At 52.0% G+C, this 19,229-nt stretch overlaps 1 protein-coding gene across 1 annotated transcript; it reads right to left on the minus strand.

The window, feature by feature from the left end:
* Window positions 1-1,034: 1,034 nt before the first annotated feature.
* On the minus strand, window positions 1,035-18,724 carry RPIA (ribose 5-phosphate isomerase A). The gene is made up of 9 exons (XM_032109393.1): window positions 18,477-18,724; window positions 12,668-12,728; window positions 10,559-10,614; window positions 6,697-6,756; window positions 5,762-5,826; window positions 5,360-5,428; window positions 4,718-4,859; window positions 4,122-4,221; window positions 1,035-2,238 (listed from the first exon to the last, which is right to left on the minus strand). Exons 1-9 carry the CDS (start codon window positions 18,657-18,659, stop codon window positions 2,141-2,143), a joined length of 834 nt encoding a protein of 277 aa, XP_031965284.1. The 5' UTR covers window positions 18,660-18,724; the 3' UTR covers window positions 1,035-2,140.
* Between the last annotated feature and the right edge of the window lie 505 nt (window positions 18,725-19,229).

Here is a 19,229-nt window from a genome sequence, read left to right on the forward strand (position 1 = left end):
CACAAAGCCACCCCAGGAAGGGATGGACTCCCTGCACCACACCTGAACGTGCTGGCAGATGAAGATGAGGGTGGTCATGACAGATGAGGGAGCCTGGCAGCCTCCAAGGGAAAGGACATGACCATTCCTAGGAGCCCCTTCAGTCAAACCCCGTCTACTGGCTCAGCAAATGTGAGCTGGGGGAGCTTGCACAAGGGTTCAGACACCACATTTTCTCCAGCATTTCAGGGATTTTAATTCCACACAGACATTTTAATTCCAGCTGTGTGGTACAGTGCACACTGTGCCCAAGACCCACTCAAAGTCCCACCCCAGCAGGGGAATCTGCTGCAAAAGCCCCCATGAGATCAACCTGCACCCCAAGTACTCAGAGCAGCTCCGGAATCAGACCTGCCCATCTTCAGGCTTAGACCTAAGGAGCCCCTGCTAAGCACAGAGCTGAATGAGATCACAGCTGGTCCAGGGCCAGAAAGTAATGGTGCAGTAATGGGTTTATTGGCTTTTTGAGAAGGAGCTGTTTGATTTCAGACAGAGGAGAGTCAACAGAAGCACTCGCTCCCGCTAATCTCATTTCCAGCAGCACGCTGAGTGAGAAGGCACTTGGGCACAAAGCTGTGCTCGATTGCTCTCTGTTTATCCAGGATTACATTAGGAGCCCAAAAGCATCTGAAAACAGCCCCTGGCCAGGGCTAGGGCTTTGCAAATGGCTTCTGCAACACCAGGCTTGCGGGAAAAGAAATCCCAGTGTTTCCAGCAAGCTGCTGGCGGTTTGCTCAGTACAAGAGCTGGATTTAGATGCACAGGTTTTAGACATGCAAATTGAAGACAGTGTCTGTTGAGGAAAGCACTGCAGATAAGTGTTGACCAGACAATCTGGTTAATTTTAAATAAGCAAAAAGAAATCAAATGCAGAAAGGTGGATTTGGCCTGAGTGAGGGATTTTTGCAAGAGGGAAATTAGCAGAAGTTGGTCTGACCATGATCTGCCCCATTATCCACAAAATAAGTTACTTTGAGAACAAAATTACCACCAAGTCTGGTATAACAGCTCTTTATTTCAGAGTCTAAAACACAAGGAGAGGGCTTGCATTTCGACATCAGAACCATGCAAAGCACCTATACACCAAAAATGAGATGTTAAACGAGTGTCTCTCTCCTGCTACACGTGAAAAATTTAGGCAGGAAGACTCCATTTTCCTGTGCGTTCTGCTCTATCCTTCCACAAATCAACCAGCCGTGAGGGGCGATAATTAACCTTCATTCCAAATCAGATCATTTGCCACTGAACACTATTCCATACTGCCCTAAGCTGCTAAAATATGCTCCTGTAAACTTCATCAAGCACCCAGTTCTGCTCTTGGTCTACAAGGACAAAGTCCCAAACATCTCCAGCTACAGGATAGACTTTAATCAGAGGTACTGAATTAACTGAGAGCAGAGTTTGGCTCAAAGGATTAATGTCTCCTCCATACAGAAGCCCAGAAAAGGCCTTTATTAGTGTCCCAGAGAGGGGGATGTAGAGACCACCCTAGGCTCAGAGAATTGTCATGTGCACAGAGGACAACCAGACATCCTGAACTATTAAAAAACAGTGGTATAGAAAAATAAAAGGCATAAAATACTGAACCAAAAAGGTTCCAAATAAGGCATCAGCAGGTCCCAACTGGATGTGCTCCTGTGACATACATCACCCTCCCAGCCAGGACAGTTAGGAATGATGCATTAGGATTGTATTTCTGACCTCCATCGTTAAGCACTATGAGCAACCAGAAGGGTTCAAGTTCTCTTCAAGAAAAAGAAAAAAACCTTCCAAACACAAAACCAGGGAGTACTGTTTCTGGTAAGTATTTCTTAGAAAACAAAATAAAAACGTTAAAGCAATTCATTGAAACGACTCATTAAAAAAAGACAACATTCCTGTAAAGTAAAAATATATATATAGAAATAGAATCTATTTTTTTTTGTTTGTTTGTTCATTTGTTTGTTTTTGTTTTTTGTTTTTTTTAAAAAAAGACATTCAGTATCACGTCAGCGGATTCGGATGGGCTTTCCCGCGGGTCTCCTGCGACAGCCGCTGCTCCTTAAGGCAAAACATCAGGTTGGCACCATCACAACAGCTGAGTCCCCGTGGCAGGGCCCTGTCAGCAGGGCTGCTTCTCCCGCATGCTGACGGAGCCGTCCTCCATCCCAAAATACACCACCTCAGCCATGTCGACGAACAGCCCCGTCTCCACCACGCCTGCGGAACGAGAGGTCACTGGTTACTGCCAGAGCCACCCCTGCGCTCGTGTCCTCTGCTCTGCCTGTGGTTTTGCTCAATAAAAACCACCAGTGCCTCCATCACAGGTTTGGAGAAGTGTCCAACCTGTATCAGCCAAACTCGGAGCTTCTGGGAAGTCTTTGCCATGCAGCCACTCCCAGCAAAAACTCTCCAGAGACTGAGAAACAACTCCCAAAGCTCCCGCGACGTTCATGCTGCCCCAGCCACCACTATTGCACCAACACAATCATGAGAAAAGCATTTTCTACCATCTGATGACCCATGGGAGCAGGAGGAAGCTACAGACACCCACAGGATTAGGGACTACTTCCTTTGCCTTTAAACTCATCTAAAAGACTATCCTGTAAGAGATCACCTGGATAACACTTGTTCAAATGTTAAGATTCAGCAGCTCTGGTACTGCCTCTGCAATTTGTAGCCCTTTTGCATATGTACTTTTGGCTGCATTTAATTATGGGGTGCTCCTAACTTCACAGTGATCACTGAGACACAGCCAGAGGCCAGGAAGGCGGATAGAAATGGAGGACAAGGGCTACCACAAGCACAAGGTGGCCAAAACCCTTCTACTGGTACTGCATTTAGGCTTTAACAGCCTCACATTTAGGCTCATCCACTTCTGGGTGGGGAAGAAGCTCTTCTTCCCTGAGCAGATCCATTTCTGAGCAGCAAACAGTGCTGGGACCACGCCCACAGGATGGAACAGGTCCCATCATTTACCATTCCTTTCTAAACCAAAAACAATGCAGGGAAGAAGTTCCTGGTGTGCAGAGTAACCAGGCACTGTCTGCCTCTTGCACAGAAGCAGCTCCAATAATAGAGACATTTGTACAGCCAAGGGCAGCAAGTGGATTAGGATATGGAGCACTGCACCAGGGGCAGCCCAGACCAGCAGTGGTCACCAGAGATCCCTTGCAACCCCAACAATTCTGTGATTCTGTGATAAGAACTACAGAGGGAAGCAAAACCACTGACCAGAAACAACTAGAAGTTCCTGGTGACTCTTCACCCAGCCTCTGCCTGGTCTGGTGTTTCAGTTGTGGAGCCAGGACAATATATGGCTGCTTTGTGGGGACATTGGGGTTTGTGCAACAAGATCCCAACCTGTTCCTGCATGCTCTGGCAACACATGAGCAGTCAGTGAAGGCAGCTGTGTTATGGACTCCACGGGCAGGCTTTGCCAAGACAACCAGAGAGACATCCAGATGCTGCTTCCCTGAAGTTCAGAGAGATCCAGTGACCCTGGGCAGACCTGGATGGTCCAGAGGCAGCTCTGGCCTGGGCAGCAGGTCTCATGCAAGGCAGGAGTCCTAACTCATTCAGCAGAGTCCTTGCAGAGAGGCTGCTTTGTTTGCAAATAGAGCACTCAGCACTGCTACTCGAGGCCAGCAAGAGCTTGGGTACTTTATCCTCACAGCAAGGTGAACATGGAGGGCCTCCCAATGGGAATGGAATGCAGGGCTGTAAGCACCTTCTGGAAAATACCACAGCACAGTGCAAACCCTCCCTCCACCAGTGTTTCCACTAAAAGTCACTCTATAAATGAGCACAAGGAGAGTAAGGAAGAGGACAGGACTGTTGTGTCTAATGGAAAGCAGTGTCAACATCAACCAGGATCACCCCAGGTTTTCACCGCCATATGAAAAAGCCACATGGGCACAGTTGTACCAATTGAGCTGACTTATCTCTTGAGTAGAAACAAATGTAGGGACCTGCAGGAGGAGAGCAAATACACACACACTACATTTCCTCATCTCTAGGGGAGAGCTGCCACAGTCCAGGTTACTTGTCACACACCAAGCCTTAGCCAGCTTTTGTGGTTTTTAAAAAATCACAGACATCACCTGGTATCATTTTTATAGCGCTGTTCACTTCACGCCACTCATGAACCTTGTCAAACTTCCAGTCCAGGATGAAGTTCCCATTGTCTGTCACCACAGGGCCCTGGAAGCAAACCCAGTTGTCATGACATAAGCCCCATGTCTCCTGATCCCAGCCAGGGATTGGCACAGCCCTCACTGGGACCAGCTGTCCCTGCTGCAGTGGTTTAGAGTCATCCTTCAAGTAAATTGGGGCAGTCCCCACAATAAACCTGTCAGTGAAACCATCATCCCTACCTCGGGCCCTGTTTGGCACCACAGACTGCCCTGCAGCCCCCCAACAGCCCCAAGAGCAGCAGGTCAGACCCAGGCTGGCAATCCCTCTGCTCCCTGCTCCGGGATGTTTCTTCAGGGGTCATGGCCAGAGAGGCTTTCAATGAGCAGCAGCCTGAACCCCTAAATACCCAACTGAGTAACTGTAGTAAGGAGGAGTTACACAAGATGCCACTCATGGGAGTGAAAGCCCAGATTTCACTAGATGAAGGGCCAGACCTCTGGTGCTCCCTTTGCCCACGTTCAGACGGTTCCTCAGGGGAAGCAGGCCTGCCAGGGACACTCACTGCTTTGTTAACAGCCATCCGCAGCTCCACAACACCGCCGAATTTTTTGGTCAGGGCTCTGGTGACAGGGACATAAGCCATGGGGATGACCTCGATGGGAACCCCCTTCTTCCACTGCTCCCCAAGGTTGTCAGATTTTTTCCTGAGGGCACAGTTTGAGGTGGGATTAGTGTTGGACATTACACTGCTGACACCACTGACGTCACCCCAGGCCCTTTGAAAACCCCTCAGGCACAAGGCTCAGGAGGACACAGGGTCAGTCCATGTGTGCCCATTGCAGCAAGAGCCATACACGATGCTCTATCCAGTCACAAGCCCTGTTTTGACATGTTTTGGACAAGCAGAACAAGAGTTGTTTTTTCCACAGCCCCATGGCTGGAAAATTTATCCCATGCTGACACTCACTGAGCTCAAAGAGCAGAACTGCCACTGCCCCACAAGCTCTGCTGACTCCCAAGCAGGCCTGCTGAGTTAAAAATTAAGCAAAAAAGATAAATTGAATTGCTGGAGTACTGGGAGCCAGGCTCATTTCCACCCATTCCTGCTCTCCTGTAACCATTGGAATGACAATAATGGCCTAACACAGCACTATCTGAAACCTCCCATGGAGGAAAAAGGTATAATGAACAGTAATATCTTCACCTGTAATCAGCAATAACAATGAAGCACTTTGCAAATCCTGCAACTATCTTCTCCTGTGTCAAGCAGCCACTGCAAGGGGGAAAAAATAAAGACAAAACCAGAAAACATCAGACTGCTCCCCACTGTGCCTAATGGCCTTGAAGTCCAGTCCTCTCCATCATGTTCTTGCTGGTTTTGGTGCTGGCATTGCCCCACACCTTATCCTCCTTATCCTCACCCCTCACTTTGTGCCCCTTGTCCCTGGCAGCCTTGGCCAGGAGCCATCTCCCCTTGTGGGTGCACACACAGCCCTGCACAGGATCCTCTCCAGCTCACCCCAGAGACACCCACAGCCACACAAGGATGCTCAGAGCCCCCACCACCAGCTCTGGGACAGACAGACAGACAGACAGCAAGGCTCACCCGCCACCTTTGATAAGGTTGAGGTCAGAGTCCACCTCATCTGCTCCATCGATGGCAACATCAAGCTGTGGGAAGAGGAGAAAATTGGTGTGGAAACCCCTCCTGTGCAGCATCCAGGCCCTGCTCCTGGTGCAGCTCCAGGGGTGGTGGGTCCCAAGCAGCAGTCACAAATGTCACCAGAGCAGGGAGCACCTTGGTGCCAGCCTGAGCAGAGCGTCTGATGGGCCACCCAAGGATACCCTGAGACCACCCAAGCCCCTCTAAAAACCACAGGCATGTGAAAGCAGGAGGAAGAGAAACCCAAACCAACTGCTGGCCTGAAAGGCACATCTCCTTTATCCTCTGGTGTCATTTAAGGACCAGCGTGCAGGGTTTTCCTAGGAAAAATCTTTGACAGTTCAGCAATATCCCTGCCTCAGGCCTCATCTTGGAAGAGATGCCAAGCACCTGGAGGCAACAAAACCAAGCAGCCTTCTTGCCATCTAAAAGGACAAGAACTAGGAGAGAACTTGGGGGAAAAATAAACTAAACCTGTTAAAATCATAGAATCATTAAGGTTAGAAAAGGCCTCTAAGATCATTGAGTCCAACCACTCAACAAACCCTGCCAGGTCCCCACTAAACCATGTCCCTAAGCATCACATCTACATGTTTTTTGAACACTTCCAGGGATGCTGATTCCACCACTGCCCTGGGCAGCCTGTTCCAGTGCTTGACCAACCTTTCAGTGAAGAAATTTTTCCTAATATCCAATCTAAACCTCCTGTAGCAAAACTTGAGGCCATTTCCTGTTGTCCTAACTCAAATTCTCACTCCTGTTCTGCAGTGTGGCTGCCCAAACTCAGCCTCAGGGGAGGACAAAGGAGCCTGGACACTTTCTGAATGACCAGCTGAGAGGAAGGTCAGGTGAGGTCTCAGCTCCATGGTCCCACTTACCTCTGGATTTCGGTCCAAGTCACTCAGTGTTAAGCCGTTCTGCAGGATCAGCTGACGGGCCTGTGCACCAAGAAGACAACAAACACCAGTTACCAGTGGCAGGAAAGGAAAACAGACTCATGGTGTCACTCTCTAGCTGCAGCAAGGACGGAGCCTCCCTGGGAGAGCTCCACTGCTCCACTCTGAGCTGGTGGAGAGGCTGCAGTGGGAACACACAGCAAGGAGAAATTGATGTTTCCAGAGCAGAGCAGTTTAATCAAAAGGAAATCCTGCTGCTGATTTAAACTAAAATGCTCAGACGGTGCAACAGGACTCCTGGGTTTGGGTCTCTCCATACTAAATAGCAGGAGGCCTCATCAGCTTGGTGGGAATCACTTGCATCAAGCAGATATGGAATTTTAAATCCTACATTGTTTCAGCTTGGACATCATTCTCCCTCACACCCATCCAGCCCTTCTTATCTCCTTCAGTTGAAAAATGGGACCAAGAAAATTAAATATTTACACCACAGCAATGCGGAACTAACAAAGAAAATATTTTTCATATTGGAAGTAAGCTAAAAAATAAACAAACAAAAGCATAACTCGTGGGAAAAGTGTGGGAAGCTGCTGAAACAGCTACTTGGTGGCTCCGATCTACATTTCCTGCAGTGGCCGTGTTTCCCTCTAGTGGTAACGCAACACAGGGCACCCAGAGCTGCCCTTGGCTCAGTCCCTCAGCTTAAACAGGGAGTCACAGAATCGTCTAGGCAGATTTAGTAACATGAAGTCCAGCCATTAACCCAGCACTGCCCAGGCCACCAGGTCCCCAAGTGCCACATGTCTTTTACATCCCTGCAGGGATGGTGACTCCACCACTGCCCTGGGCAGCCTGTTCAGTGCTCGAACACCTTCTCAGTTTCCTTAATATCCAATCTAAACCTCTCCTGGCACAACTTGGGGCCATTTCCTCTTGTCCTGTTATTTGCTGCTTGGAAGAAGAGACCAACCCCCACGTGGCTGCACCCTCCTGTCAGGGAGTTGTAGAGAGCAATAAGGTTCCCCCTGAGCCTCCTCTCCTCCAGGCTGAGCCCCCCCAGCTCCTCATCACACCTGTGCTCCAGACCCTTCCCCAGCTCTGCTCCCTTCTCTGGACACACTCCAGACCCTCAGTGGCTCTCTTGTCCTGAGGGGCCCAGAACTGGACACAGCACTCAAGGTGTGACCTCACCAGTGCCCAGCACAAGGGGACAATCACTGCCCTGGTCCTGCAGCCACACTATTGCTGACACAGGCAGGGGCCGATGGCCTTGCCCACCTGGGCACATCTTGCTTGGCTCATGTTCAGCCACTATTGATCAGCACCCCCAGGTCCTTTTCTGCTTGGCCACTTTTCAGCCACTCAGCCACAGCCTGGAGTTCTGCAGGAGGCTGTTGTGCCCAAAGTGCAGACCCAGCACTTGTCCTTGTTGAACCTCAGAACCACTGGCCCTGGTCCATCCATCCAGCCTGTCCAGATCCCCTGCAGAGCCTTCCGGCCCTCCAGCAAATCAACACTCCCACCCAGCTTGGTGTCATCTGCAGAATCTCTAACTGGTTGAATTTTCTATGTTACAAATCATCATTTGAGCGATATTCCCTCCTTGTACAGACTCTGCTCGAGTCCAAACTTGCTACCAGGCTGCAGCTAGACCAAGAAACCCCAGTGCAATAGCCTGGATCAGCTGATTCCCCTGAATTCTACCCACTAACACTAACACAGTGCATCAGCCACAGGTATTGGCAGCCCAGAAACATTAGAATTAGCAGGTGGCACTCCTGGCAATGAGATATGACTTGAATAGTTTATCATGGCATTTCATAGCATGCAGTTTTAACACCCATGGGCTGTGGGGCCCTAAGGACCCACAAAATGTAAGGAATAAAAATCAGTGGGCTGGCATTCATCACATGGTGCCCACGTAAGGCGATTTCAGGGATCTGGGAAATGGAAAGCATTGAGAAACACTGTGCTGCACATGCAGGCCAGACCCTGAACAGGCTTAGAGTCAGCGGTGTGGCAACGAGGTGGCTTGGCTCTCTCCAGGCTCTGCTTGCAAGGCAATGGGAGCAGTGGGAACCAAAAGCAGATCTCCCATAACTGAGGGAAAAGTGGTGGTAACTGCACAGCACTTGGCAGGAACAGCCCCACTCCGTGGGACTCTCAGCACATGGCCTGGTGAAAAGAGACAACGCAAACGCCAGGGGACAGATACTTACCCTGATCTAGCTTTACTCATGGTGTTGGATTAATGACCTGACAACAGGGAAGGGAGGAGTATAAAAGCCCACTGAAACCAACTCTTCCTTGCCAGTGACCTCAGGCAGCCATCTACACCTGTGCATAGTGAAAATAAAATGCTGTTTTGCTGGCCTGGGAACACGCCACTCAGAACTGGTTGAGGTCTAAGAGACTGCAAAAGATACAAGGCAGCCCTGTGTTGGGAATTTTGGCTCCTGCAAGTGTATGATCTCTCTCTTCCCTTTAACAGCAACCTTTTTGTTTTACTGGTAAGAAACTCGGTGATGTTAAATGAACTATGACAACATTTCAGGGCAGGACAGGCTCCAGCCCATGCTCACTACAAGAGCTTCATCAATATTTTCTTTAAGAACTAATGACTGAACTCAGAGCACTTCTCCTAGATTCAAAGGGGACATGGCATTTCAGGATGGGAACCATTTTAGACTTTAGATCAAAGACAGACTCTCACCACAGTCTATATAAGCAATGGAAGTACTGATATAGGTTAATTTTTTATCTTTTTTCACTTTCTGGCCTTTGCAGCACCTTGCATTGTACCCCAGCTGGCCACTGGCTGTTTGCAACAGCTAGGAAGAGAGAGCCCTGTCACCCCCACACTTAAACAACTGCAGGGCAAGAGGATGTTAAGTTTTCCTAAGATTTTAGGATAATTCAGGTTGGTCTCTATCCAACCTCCAGGTCAAAGCAGGGTCAGCTCCAAGGTTGCTCAGGGCTTTACCCACCCAGTCCCTGAAAACCTCACAGGACAGGCTCTGCCCCTCCTGCCATGCTGCCTGACTGTCCTCATGGTGACAAGGTTGTGACAAAAGTACAGTCCCCAGGTCCACACCAGGACCATGAGAAGAACACATGCCCAATTCAGTATTGCCACCCAGCCTTGAAAAACCCTCAGGTGATCCCCATCACGTCACCTCTCCCTGCCCAGAGGGAGGGAACAGAGGCAAAGAGACCAAAGCCAATTGCCAAAGGCATGGGAGATGCTCAGAAGCTTCCCCAGCAGCTCTGTATTCCACCACCAAGCCAGGTTCTCCCTCTCCCTCCAGCCTCCTCAGCATCTAGCTTGGTATGAACCAATTCCTTCAAAGGCTGCACAGCAAACAAGAGGTTAAGCCAATTTCTCTTCTGCAATTTCTTATCGAATCCAGCTGATGCACTTGAAGTTCCCTCTGAAAACACAAGAGCTTGCTATTATTCTTTACAGCTGTCAGGGCTGATACAGACTCCAAGGAGACAAAGTGTCTCCAGTGAGCTTTGCATTATGAGTCTGGTTCACCACTAAGCAGCATTTTCCCACAACTGGGATCCAGAGAAAGCCCCACACCAACCCTGATACAACCAGCCTTACCACACTGGCTCAAAATATACTTCCCAGCCCTGAGCTCAGGTAAGGCTAACACAGCACCATCACCTTCTTTGTGAGGTCTATCTGCAGGGCTGCACCACGTCTGCTTTCACTGGTGGTTTTGGTTAATTCACACCACTGTGAACCACAGAGAGGCAAGGTGGCCTCCCACAGCCCAGGGAAGATCCCCTGCAGGAGTGTCTGGACTGGCAGGAAGCAAAGGAGGAAAGCACTTACCTGAAAGGATGTAGGGATGCAGACAATTGCCAGGTTCTCCTCCTTAACTCGCTCAGCTGCAGGAAAAAAGCAGAAGCCGTGGTTTGTTCATTGCACAAGGTAAAAACACAGCAACTTTCACTTTAAAAAAACCTCAGTTCAGAGCAGCCCCTCTGATTCACTGCAATTACTTGCTTGGCTTGCAAATAACTCAGTCACGCTCGAAATGCAAACAGGTGTCACTCTCCATAGGCTGAGGCTCAGTTTCAACAGTCAGAAATGTTTAAACACCCACTCCGGCCCAGCCCAAGCCACCATGAGCCATTAACCTTTACGTCTCCAGCAGCAGAGGAGCCCATCAGCAAATCCTCACCTGGGAAATCGGCCCCATCCCCTCTCTCACTCCATTAGACAGGATTTTGCTGCTCTCCATGTAAACACAGAGCTCCAGCAGCTGTCTGAAAGGTTTGCTGGTTTGTTGCCCTGGGGACATCACATTAATTTATTATAGAACATTTAAATATATGGCAGGGAAAGGACTAATAAAGTACAGTATTCCATTAAATGGAAGGAAATATTTCCTCCCCCAGGCTAACCTCAAATGACTAAGATCTCTTACTAAGGTATCATTATGGACAAAATGTTATTTTAGTAATTACAATACTCAGGCACAAGCCAACAGCCCAAGAGTCAGCAAGAGCTCCTGCACCAGAGCAAGCACATGAGCTACATGCTGCAAGGTAGCGCTGCTGCTGGAAGGATGGAACATGCAATCCATGAGGCTGGATGTTGTTACAAGCCACATCCCAGTTCTAAAGCAGTCAGGAGACATGAAAAGCCAGAATTTGCAGCCTGGAACAGCCACTCCTCTTCAAATACAATAGCCATTTATTTAGAGGCTGATTCTGTGCTCAAGGAGGGAGTGGTTGCAGTGCTGAGCCAAGCCCAGAAGGCTGAACAGCAGCTCCCAGACAATGAAGTGCATCACACACACAGTGTGGGGCCAGATGGGTGCCAAGGGGCAGCCCCAGCCCTGCCATGTCCCTGCACAGCGAAGGGCTGGGCTGTGATCAGAACTCAGCCTGCTCTGGGCTGCAGGACAGCTTTGCCTGAGGGAGCTAGAGGTCACCAGGGGACTCCCCAGACAGGCAGAGCCACCCAGGCAGGACACACTGAACTGTGCTGCCCAGGGAAGTGGTGGAATCTTCATACCTGGAAGTGCAGACGTAGCACTTGGGGTGTGGTTTGGTGGTGAACATGATGGTGCTGCATCGGATTTGAGGATCCTGGAAGTCTTTTCCAACCTTAATGATTCTGTGATTCCTCCTCTGTATCCAAGCAAGGCCCCCAAGGACAACAGGGCTGATCCTGCACTCCCAACCTACCATGGCCCCCACAGCTGCTCTGCATGCAAGGACATTCAAAGTTCAGCACCTCCACACACAGATCTAGGGCTGAGAGTGCCCTGCAAAGGAACTTTAAACTTCTGCACCCTCTGTAATGAGGCGTGACAATAATTACCCTCACACTCACTTTGCAAGACCGCATTTGCCTCACTCGAATATTTTGCTGAAATTTTCTCAATCACGCCCTGAGCAAATCCCTGCACCTGGAGCGAGCAGGTAAACCTGGCTGTGGGGTACATAAATAAAATCCAGCAGGATTTCACATTCCTCATTTTCATTACACCTCAGCAGGGCCCTCAGTGTGAATCACGTGGATGTGTGGAGCAAAAGGAGCCACAGGCAAACGGGTTAAAGGAAGCAGAGCAGCTGCATGGCCCCGAGCCACACAGCAAGTCAGCACTGGGCAGAGCTGGGCAAAGCTGGAACCAGACCAAGGAGCTCAGCTCCAGTTTGTGGTGGGTGCCAGTGGAGTGCTTTTCCTGGCTGTGTGGGGAGAACAGGTGGCAAATCATTACCTCCTCAGGACTCTCAGGCAATAAGTTTGGAGCCCAACACCCAGTTTTAACCCTCAGCTTCAAACAGGACATAGCAGTCAGTGAATAGACCTGAGGCACCAGCTTTAAGTCAGCATGCAGGTGATGTAGGGTGTTTTTTAAGTAGTTGGGGCAGATGGAAAAAGGGACTTTTTGTGGTGGAAGGGACAGGAAGGGGATTAGGACCGTACCTAATCGTTGCACCGCATGTACAATCGTAGATCCGCTTCCGATCCCAAGAACTTGATTGTTCTGCAAATCAAAGAGAGACAGAGCAATGCTGTTACTGGAGCCTCCAGATTGTCCACTTTCCCCAGTAAAATTGGCATTATAAACACATGCAAGAGGAGCCTTGTCCAGGGATGCACGTGGACACAAAATCTCAGCACTCCACAGGCAAGGAAGGGAACACACTGTGCCAGCGAGGGCATGGCCATGGTGTGCAGCCAAGGGATTTTAATCAACTCTCCCTCTCATTAAGGGACATGTGCTTACTAATTACCAGCACGGTCCGATCTCAGGGTGTTCCAAACACACTCACTGGTGGTTGCTGGCATTCCATGAAAGCTCTCCTGCCGGAAAGCTGTGAATTTCAGACAATACCACAGAGGAAGAAGGGGAAACAGCCTCAAGATAAAATCTCCCAAGGAAGCCACACAGTAAAAGGCTGGGTTTGCTGCCAACCATATCGTTAGTAAACAGCACAGATGCACCAGCAGCCAAAGCAGAGAGCACAGCAGCTGTTCCTGTGAATAATAAAAAATGTTTTCCAAAACAGAGTGTAAAACTGCCTATAGGAGAGTCCAGCAAAACTTGGAAGGTGGGTGAGCCTGGCAGCATGTGCTGAAGAGGATGAAATTTTAACCACAGCTCCATCCTGACCTTTCTTTGCATATTGTCTGGCTTAAGAAGGATGACTACCCTGTCACCCACAACACAGATACACTCCTAAAAGGTGCTGCAGGCTGGGGGTGGATGGGTGCACTTGTGTTACTTCTGCAAGACATCTTCTCTGCCATGTCAGTCTCTGTTTATCATCAACTCAGTTTCCCACCCCCTGTAAGTGACCTGCAGCCTTCTGCACTCCCCATTTTCAGTGTACTTCATTTTCTTTGGATGGGATCCAAAGCTTAAATTGACTTAAAGAGGCCCAGTATCACCACAGAGACTTCAGATGAGGAAGACTTGAAGACAACCAGAGATGCAGGCACGGAGCTTTTGCGCATTATCTCTTGGATATTAGACAGATCTGGAGCTCTTTCCTCATGTGCAGCAAATCCAGAGTTCAGCAGCTGTGGAAAAAGCCACACCTGCAGCACTTCAACCAGCTAAAATCTTGCTGTCACGCAAGTTCACCTGGAAAGGTGCAGCTGAAGACATGTCACACTCCGCTGGGATTAGTCATTTCTCTTGCTTCTGCAGGTTAAAAGCTTAAAGAAAACAGAAGTTCTCCAAAACCAGAGGCTCAGCTTACATCCCAGCCCTCACTAACCACGGTGACTCTGCAAAAGCTGGGGAGACCAACAGGTCACTGCTGCACACCTGCAACGTGGCCAGCAGAAACCCAACAGCTCCTGAGGTTTCTCAGTGTCACCCACCCAGCAGGCAGAGCCAGGCAAGGCCAGCCAAGGAAGGGGCAAGCAAAGCTGTGCAGAGGCTGGCAGGACATGGGCAGTACCAGTGTTCCCAAAAGACTTGTTTCAACCCGGGAAGAGGCAGTTTCGTCTCTTTGCCCTCATTTCTGTAGGGTGGGACACTTTCTTGGAGCAGCTGGGTACCCTAAAGGGATGGGGAAAGCCTCAGCATCAGCCACTTCACTATAATGAAGCAGAAAGAGCTCACAAGGGTCCCAGCCCATCCGTTTATCAGTGATTAGAGGTGAAGTAGCACTTTAAGTCAGTCTAAACTGGTGTTGTCACAGCCCCTGCCTTACCATGGCTCCCACCTCTCCCTCCTCAGCTCCAACCCCAGCCAGACCAGGGGCAAAACCAACCATAAAACATCCACTTTTAAAAACAGGGGCAGGGCAAACACTGGTAAGAAGCAGAGCACTGAGGAGCGGCACCTCATACAAAAAAAATTACGTTTCAGGTTGTTTACCAAAAGCCCACCAAACAAAACCAAGGCACTGAGCAACAGCACAGCTGAGGACCCACGTATGGGTGAAGTGGGCAGTGACCACAGCACTTTCTCAGCCAACCCAAGGGCCTAAAGACACTGCCCAGCATTACAGAAGCCAACATGGCAGCACACATGGAGCAGTATCAGCAGCACACAGCGACTGGCCAGTCCAACCTAAGTTTACAAGGTTACAGAGCAAAGAGCTCCAGCTAAAAGTAGTAAATAAATACAGAGCAAAGCCCAAAGTTTGCTCAGTCCTCTCTGGGGCAGCAGGACATAGCGCTCCCACCTGTATTTTCATTGCTAACAGAGACGCTCACAGGGCCCGCCTTCAGAGGTGTTGTATAAACGCAAAGCCAGCTCTCCCCAAGCAGCTTACAGCTCTAAAACCCCAAGCCCTGTGCCAGCCCCGCTGCCCCAAGCTGTCACAGCCCCACAGTGCACGGCCTCTGAGGTTGGTCACCTCAGTGTCCACTCCAGGACTGGGGAACTCTGCTTCTGCAGCTGCCTGGGGACAAGTGCTGTGGGTAAACACACCAATCTAGCTTTAAATAAAAAAAAAAAAAAGAAAAAAAAAAGGGAGAAACAAGTTCTCCTCTCCTAATCCCCCCTCCCACCTGTAGGTGTGCATCTGCCACACAAGGAGCTCCTGTGCTGGCACAGGCAGGGGTGGGTGTGAAGGAGGACGCCAAGCGAGGAGCCTCACCCAGTACCAGTCCCAAGCCCCCAGTGCCATGGATTTATGGCAGAGTTAAGCAAAAGCGATTTGTCCAGCAGAACCAACCCCTGAAGCCAGTGGTGTCTCCCACACATCCCTGCTGTGCAAGGGAAGCCTTAGCTTAGCTTTTAGAGATAACCCTCCTTCCTCCTGAGAGCTCTAACGAGCAAACAAGAACGTATCCATTACAAACAGCAGCTGCCCCCCGACAGTACAAACTGACAGCTGAGAACATTCAGCTCTTGGGCAGTGACTCTGAGCTGCTTCTTGTTCCTTGAAGCCAACTTGCACGAGCATAATACCCCAGACACTGCCTAATTTATTTAAACAGCATCACAAGCTGGACATTGAACTTTAGTCAGCTGGGACACAGCCAGAAACATTATCCTAAGTTTGCCTGGCCACAAAATAGCATAAAAGCCAGCTATTTCACTATAAAAGTCCAAAAGTACTGATTTTACCCCAAATCAAAGGAGCAGCCAGTTATGGTAACTCACAGTAACAGTGGTGTCTTGGCTCTACACCTTGTGAGACAAGTCCTTCCTCCCACAAACCCTCAATGCACAGTTTTGGGCTTGACTTGGGTAAGAAAGAGGATTTTTATGGAACTGCCAGAGCCCCCAGGCTCCCCCATCTCACAGACTTTTGGTCGTGGTGGCCAGGCAGGGGGTGGGTCTCAGGCAGGTACAGACTGCTCCTAGGAAAGGGGCTGCAAAACAAGCCAAACTTTCATGGGACATAAGGGAAGCCATCAGCAACCGAACATCAAAACACTAACCCAGCAAGGGGGGAGCAGGAAGGGAAAGGGATTTTTTTTTCTCCCCTAACTGCTAATATCTACTTTCTTAACAGCAACTTCTCACCCCGATTTCACCACTGCTGTTGCGAAAGGGCTGGCACAGCAAACACTGCGATAAACCCCTGCGTGACTGTAACCGTTGCTCTTCCAAATGCTTGTGATCAGGCTGTGCCAAACTTCAAGCAGCTCCAACCCTATCTGACACTGAAAGGGTTGATTCAAGCCCCTGGCTGCATTTCCCCCCCTGCAGAGGACAAGACAGAACCCCTGGTCAGGGGCTGTTGTTCCTTGCTTGGGTGGTCAGAAATAGGGTGCAGCAGCAGCAGCACATCCCGGACTTGGAGAAAGGAGCAGGACATGGCATTAGCCTGAACTCCCACCACAGCCCAGCTCACAGCAGGGTGCACAGTGGAAGTTTGGAGGTGCAAGACATTACCCCAGATTCGGCGTACACAGTGCTGAGCTGAACGAGGCATGGAGCTGCTGCCAGGGAGGTACACACTGGGGAAGGAAAAGCAGTTTTCTTCCTTCTCCCCAGCTAAAGGAGTGAAGTCCAAAGTGAAGGAGAAAGAGGCTCAGCAGGACCCATCTGTGCACCCAGGGTCCCTCTTTGCACCCAGAACTGTCTGTGCTCCGAGTGGAGGGTGTATTCTCAGTGCCCCCCACTGCAGCCATGAACCTCGGGGCTGCTCCATGCACTGCAGAAGTCCGTGCCACCTGAAGCCCATCACGCCCTGGAAAGTTCCATACAACCCATGGCCATTCCATGCACTTGGGAGTCCTGGCACCCCACAGCCTGTCCCTGCACCTGGAGCTGCCTCACACACCCCTGGGTCTGTCTGTGCACTGGAAGGCTCCGTGCACCCCTTGGCCGCTGTGTTTTGTGGGGTCCCGGCACTTTAGAGTTGCTCCGTGCACCCCAGGGTCCGTCCATGTACCCGGGATTCCGTGTATCCCATGGCCCCTCTGTGCATTGCAGGTTCCCAGCACCCCAAATCCTGTCCCTGCACCCGGAGCTGCTCCATGAACCGCAGGGTCCATCCGTGCCCTGGGAGAGTCCGCGGCCGCTCTGTGCTTTAAGGTGTCCCTGCACCCCAGAATCGCTCCATGCATCCCAGGGTTCGTCCATGCACCGGGGGACTCTGCACACCCCGTGGCAGAAGCGGCCACGGGGAGTCCCGGCACCCCAGAGCCACTCTGTGTGCTGGAGGATCCGTGCTTCCCGGATCCTGTCCATGCCCTGGGAAGCTCCGTGTACTTCACTGCCACTCCGTGTACTGGGGGGTCCCGGCACCCCAGAGCCTGTCCCTGCAATCCAGAGCCGCTCCGCGCACCCCGAGCTCCGTCCGTGCCCCGGGAGACTCCGTGCACACCGTGGCCGCTCCCCTAAATTAGGGCGTCCCTGCAACCCCAGGTCGCTCTGTGCTTTGTGGAATCCCGACACCCCGGAGTCGCTCCGTGCACACCAGGGTCGTCCGTGCACCGGGGGACTCCGTGCAACTCACGGCTACCTCGTGCACTCAGAGTCCCAGCACCCCAGAGCCCGTCCGTGCGCCCGGAGCCGCTCCACGCAGCCCGGGACCCGTCCGTGCCTCTGGAGACTCCGCGCACCGTGTGTCCGCTCCGTGCATTAGGGGGGTCTCTGCACCCCAGAGTTGCCCCGTGCACCCCAAGTTCCGTCCGGGGATTAGGGGGTCTCTGCACCCCGACCTCCGTCCGTACACCGGGGAATTCCACGCACCCCGTGGCCCCTCGTGCACTGGAGGGTCCGGGCACCCCACGAGCCTGTCCCTGCACTCCGGGATCTCTCTGGGTACTGGAGGTTCCGTGCACTCCAGAGCCGCTCCATGCGCTGGGAAGCTCCGTGCACCCCACGGCCGCTCCGTGTACTGGGGGGTCCCGGCACTCCACAGCCTGTCCCGGCACCCCGGAGCCGCTCCGTGTACTGGGGTTTCCCGGCACCCCAGAGCCTGTCCCGGCACCCCGGAGCCGCTCCCGTGTACTGGGGTCTCCCGGCACTCCACAGCCTGTCCCGGCACCCCGGAGCCGCTCCGTGCACTTGGATGCTCCGTGCACTCCATGGCCACTGCATGCATTGGGGGACCCCAGCACCCTGCAGCCGCTCTACGCTTTGGGAGGTCCCTGCACCCGGAGCTTCTCTGTGCTTTGGGGGGTCCCTGCACCCCGGAGCTTCTCTGTGCTTTGGGGCGTCCCTGCACCCCGGAGCCCCTCCGCGCACTCCGGGTCCGTCCGTGCTCCCGGAGGCTCCGCGCACCCCGCGGCCGCTCCGCGCACCCCGCGGCCGCTCCGCGCACCTGGGCTCAGAGCCCCCCGCGCCCCGCAGCACCCCGGGCTGCCTCACCTGGACGTGCTTGTCCACGGCGGCGAAGGCGGCCCGTTTCTTGGCCTCCTCTGCCATGGTGCCGCCGAGCCGCCCGCGGGAGAAGCCGCGCCGCGCCGCCGCCCGCCCCGTTCGGACCCTCCCCGGCGGCCGGGCAGCCAGGGGCGTGCTGCGGAGCAGGGCGAGCCGGCCGGGGAGCCGCATGCCGGCGCGGCCCGCCCCCGGGGGGCTTTTCCTCACGGGCTGCAGGCCTGGGCCGTGCCGGCTCCCTCTCCTCCTCCGCCTCCGCCTCCTCCTCCTTCTCCTCCGCCGGAAGGCTGGGACTTGTAGTGCTGCGAGCGGCGAACTACAGCTCCCACAATGCCCGACAGTCCCCGGAGCAACTTGTTGCATCAATGTATATACATGTATAAGTACCGAGAGATCGGGTTTGCCAGGGCTGGAAGGGTGGAAGCATTTCCGCAAAGAGCAGAGGGATGCGCGGTGTCCCGCCTGGAAGTGCTGGGGGAAGAGGGAGGATGGCGGGGGGAGCCCCTGGAGGAGGCCAGGCAATGCACTGAGCTCGGGGAGTTACTGTAACTCTGGCCGGGCTGCCGCAGGTTTTGAGGAAGAGCCTTTCTTGGACTTTCACTCAAACTGTGTAGCACGATCTCCCTCGAAAGTAGCAACATGGACATGAAATATGCCACGGGTTCTCTGAGCGCATCGTATCAACTAGCACTTAGTCCTTACCCCACCCTGCAGGAAGGTCGGGACAAAACCCCATGGAGGTCT

This window comes from Corvus moneduloides, chromosome 5, assembly GCF_009650955.1.
Source record: "Corvus moneduloides isolate bCorMon1 chromosome 5, bCorMon1.pri, whole genome shotgun sequence".
Lineage (NCBI taxonomy): Eukaryota > Metazoa > Chordata > Aves > Passeriformes > Corvidae > Corvus > Corvus moneduloides.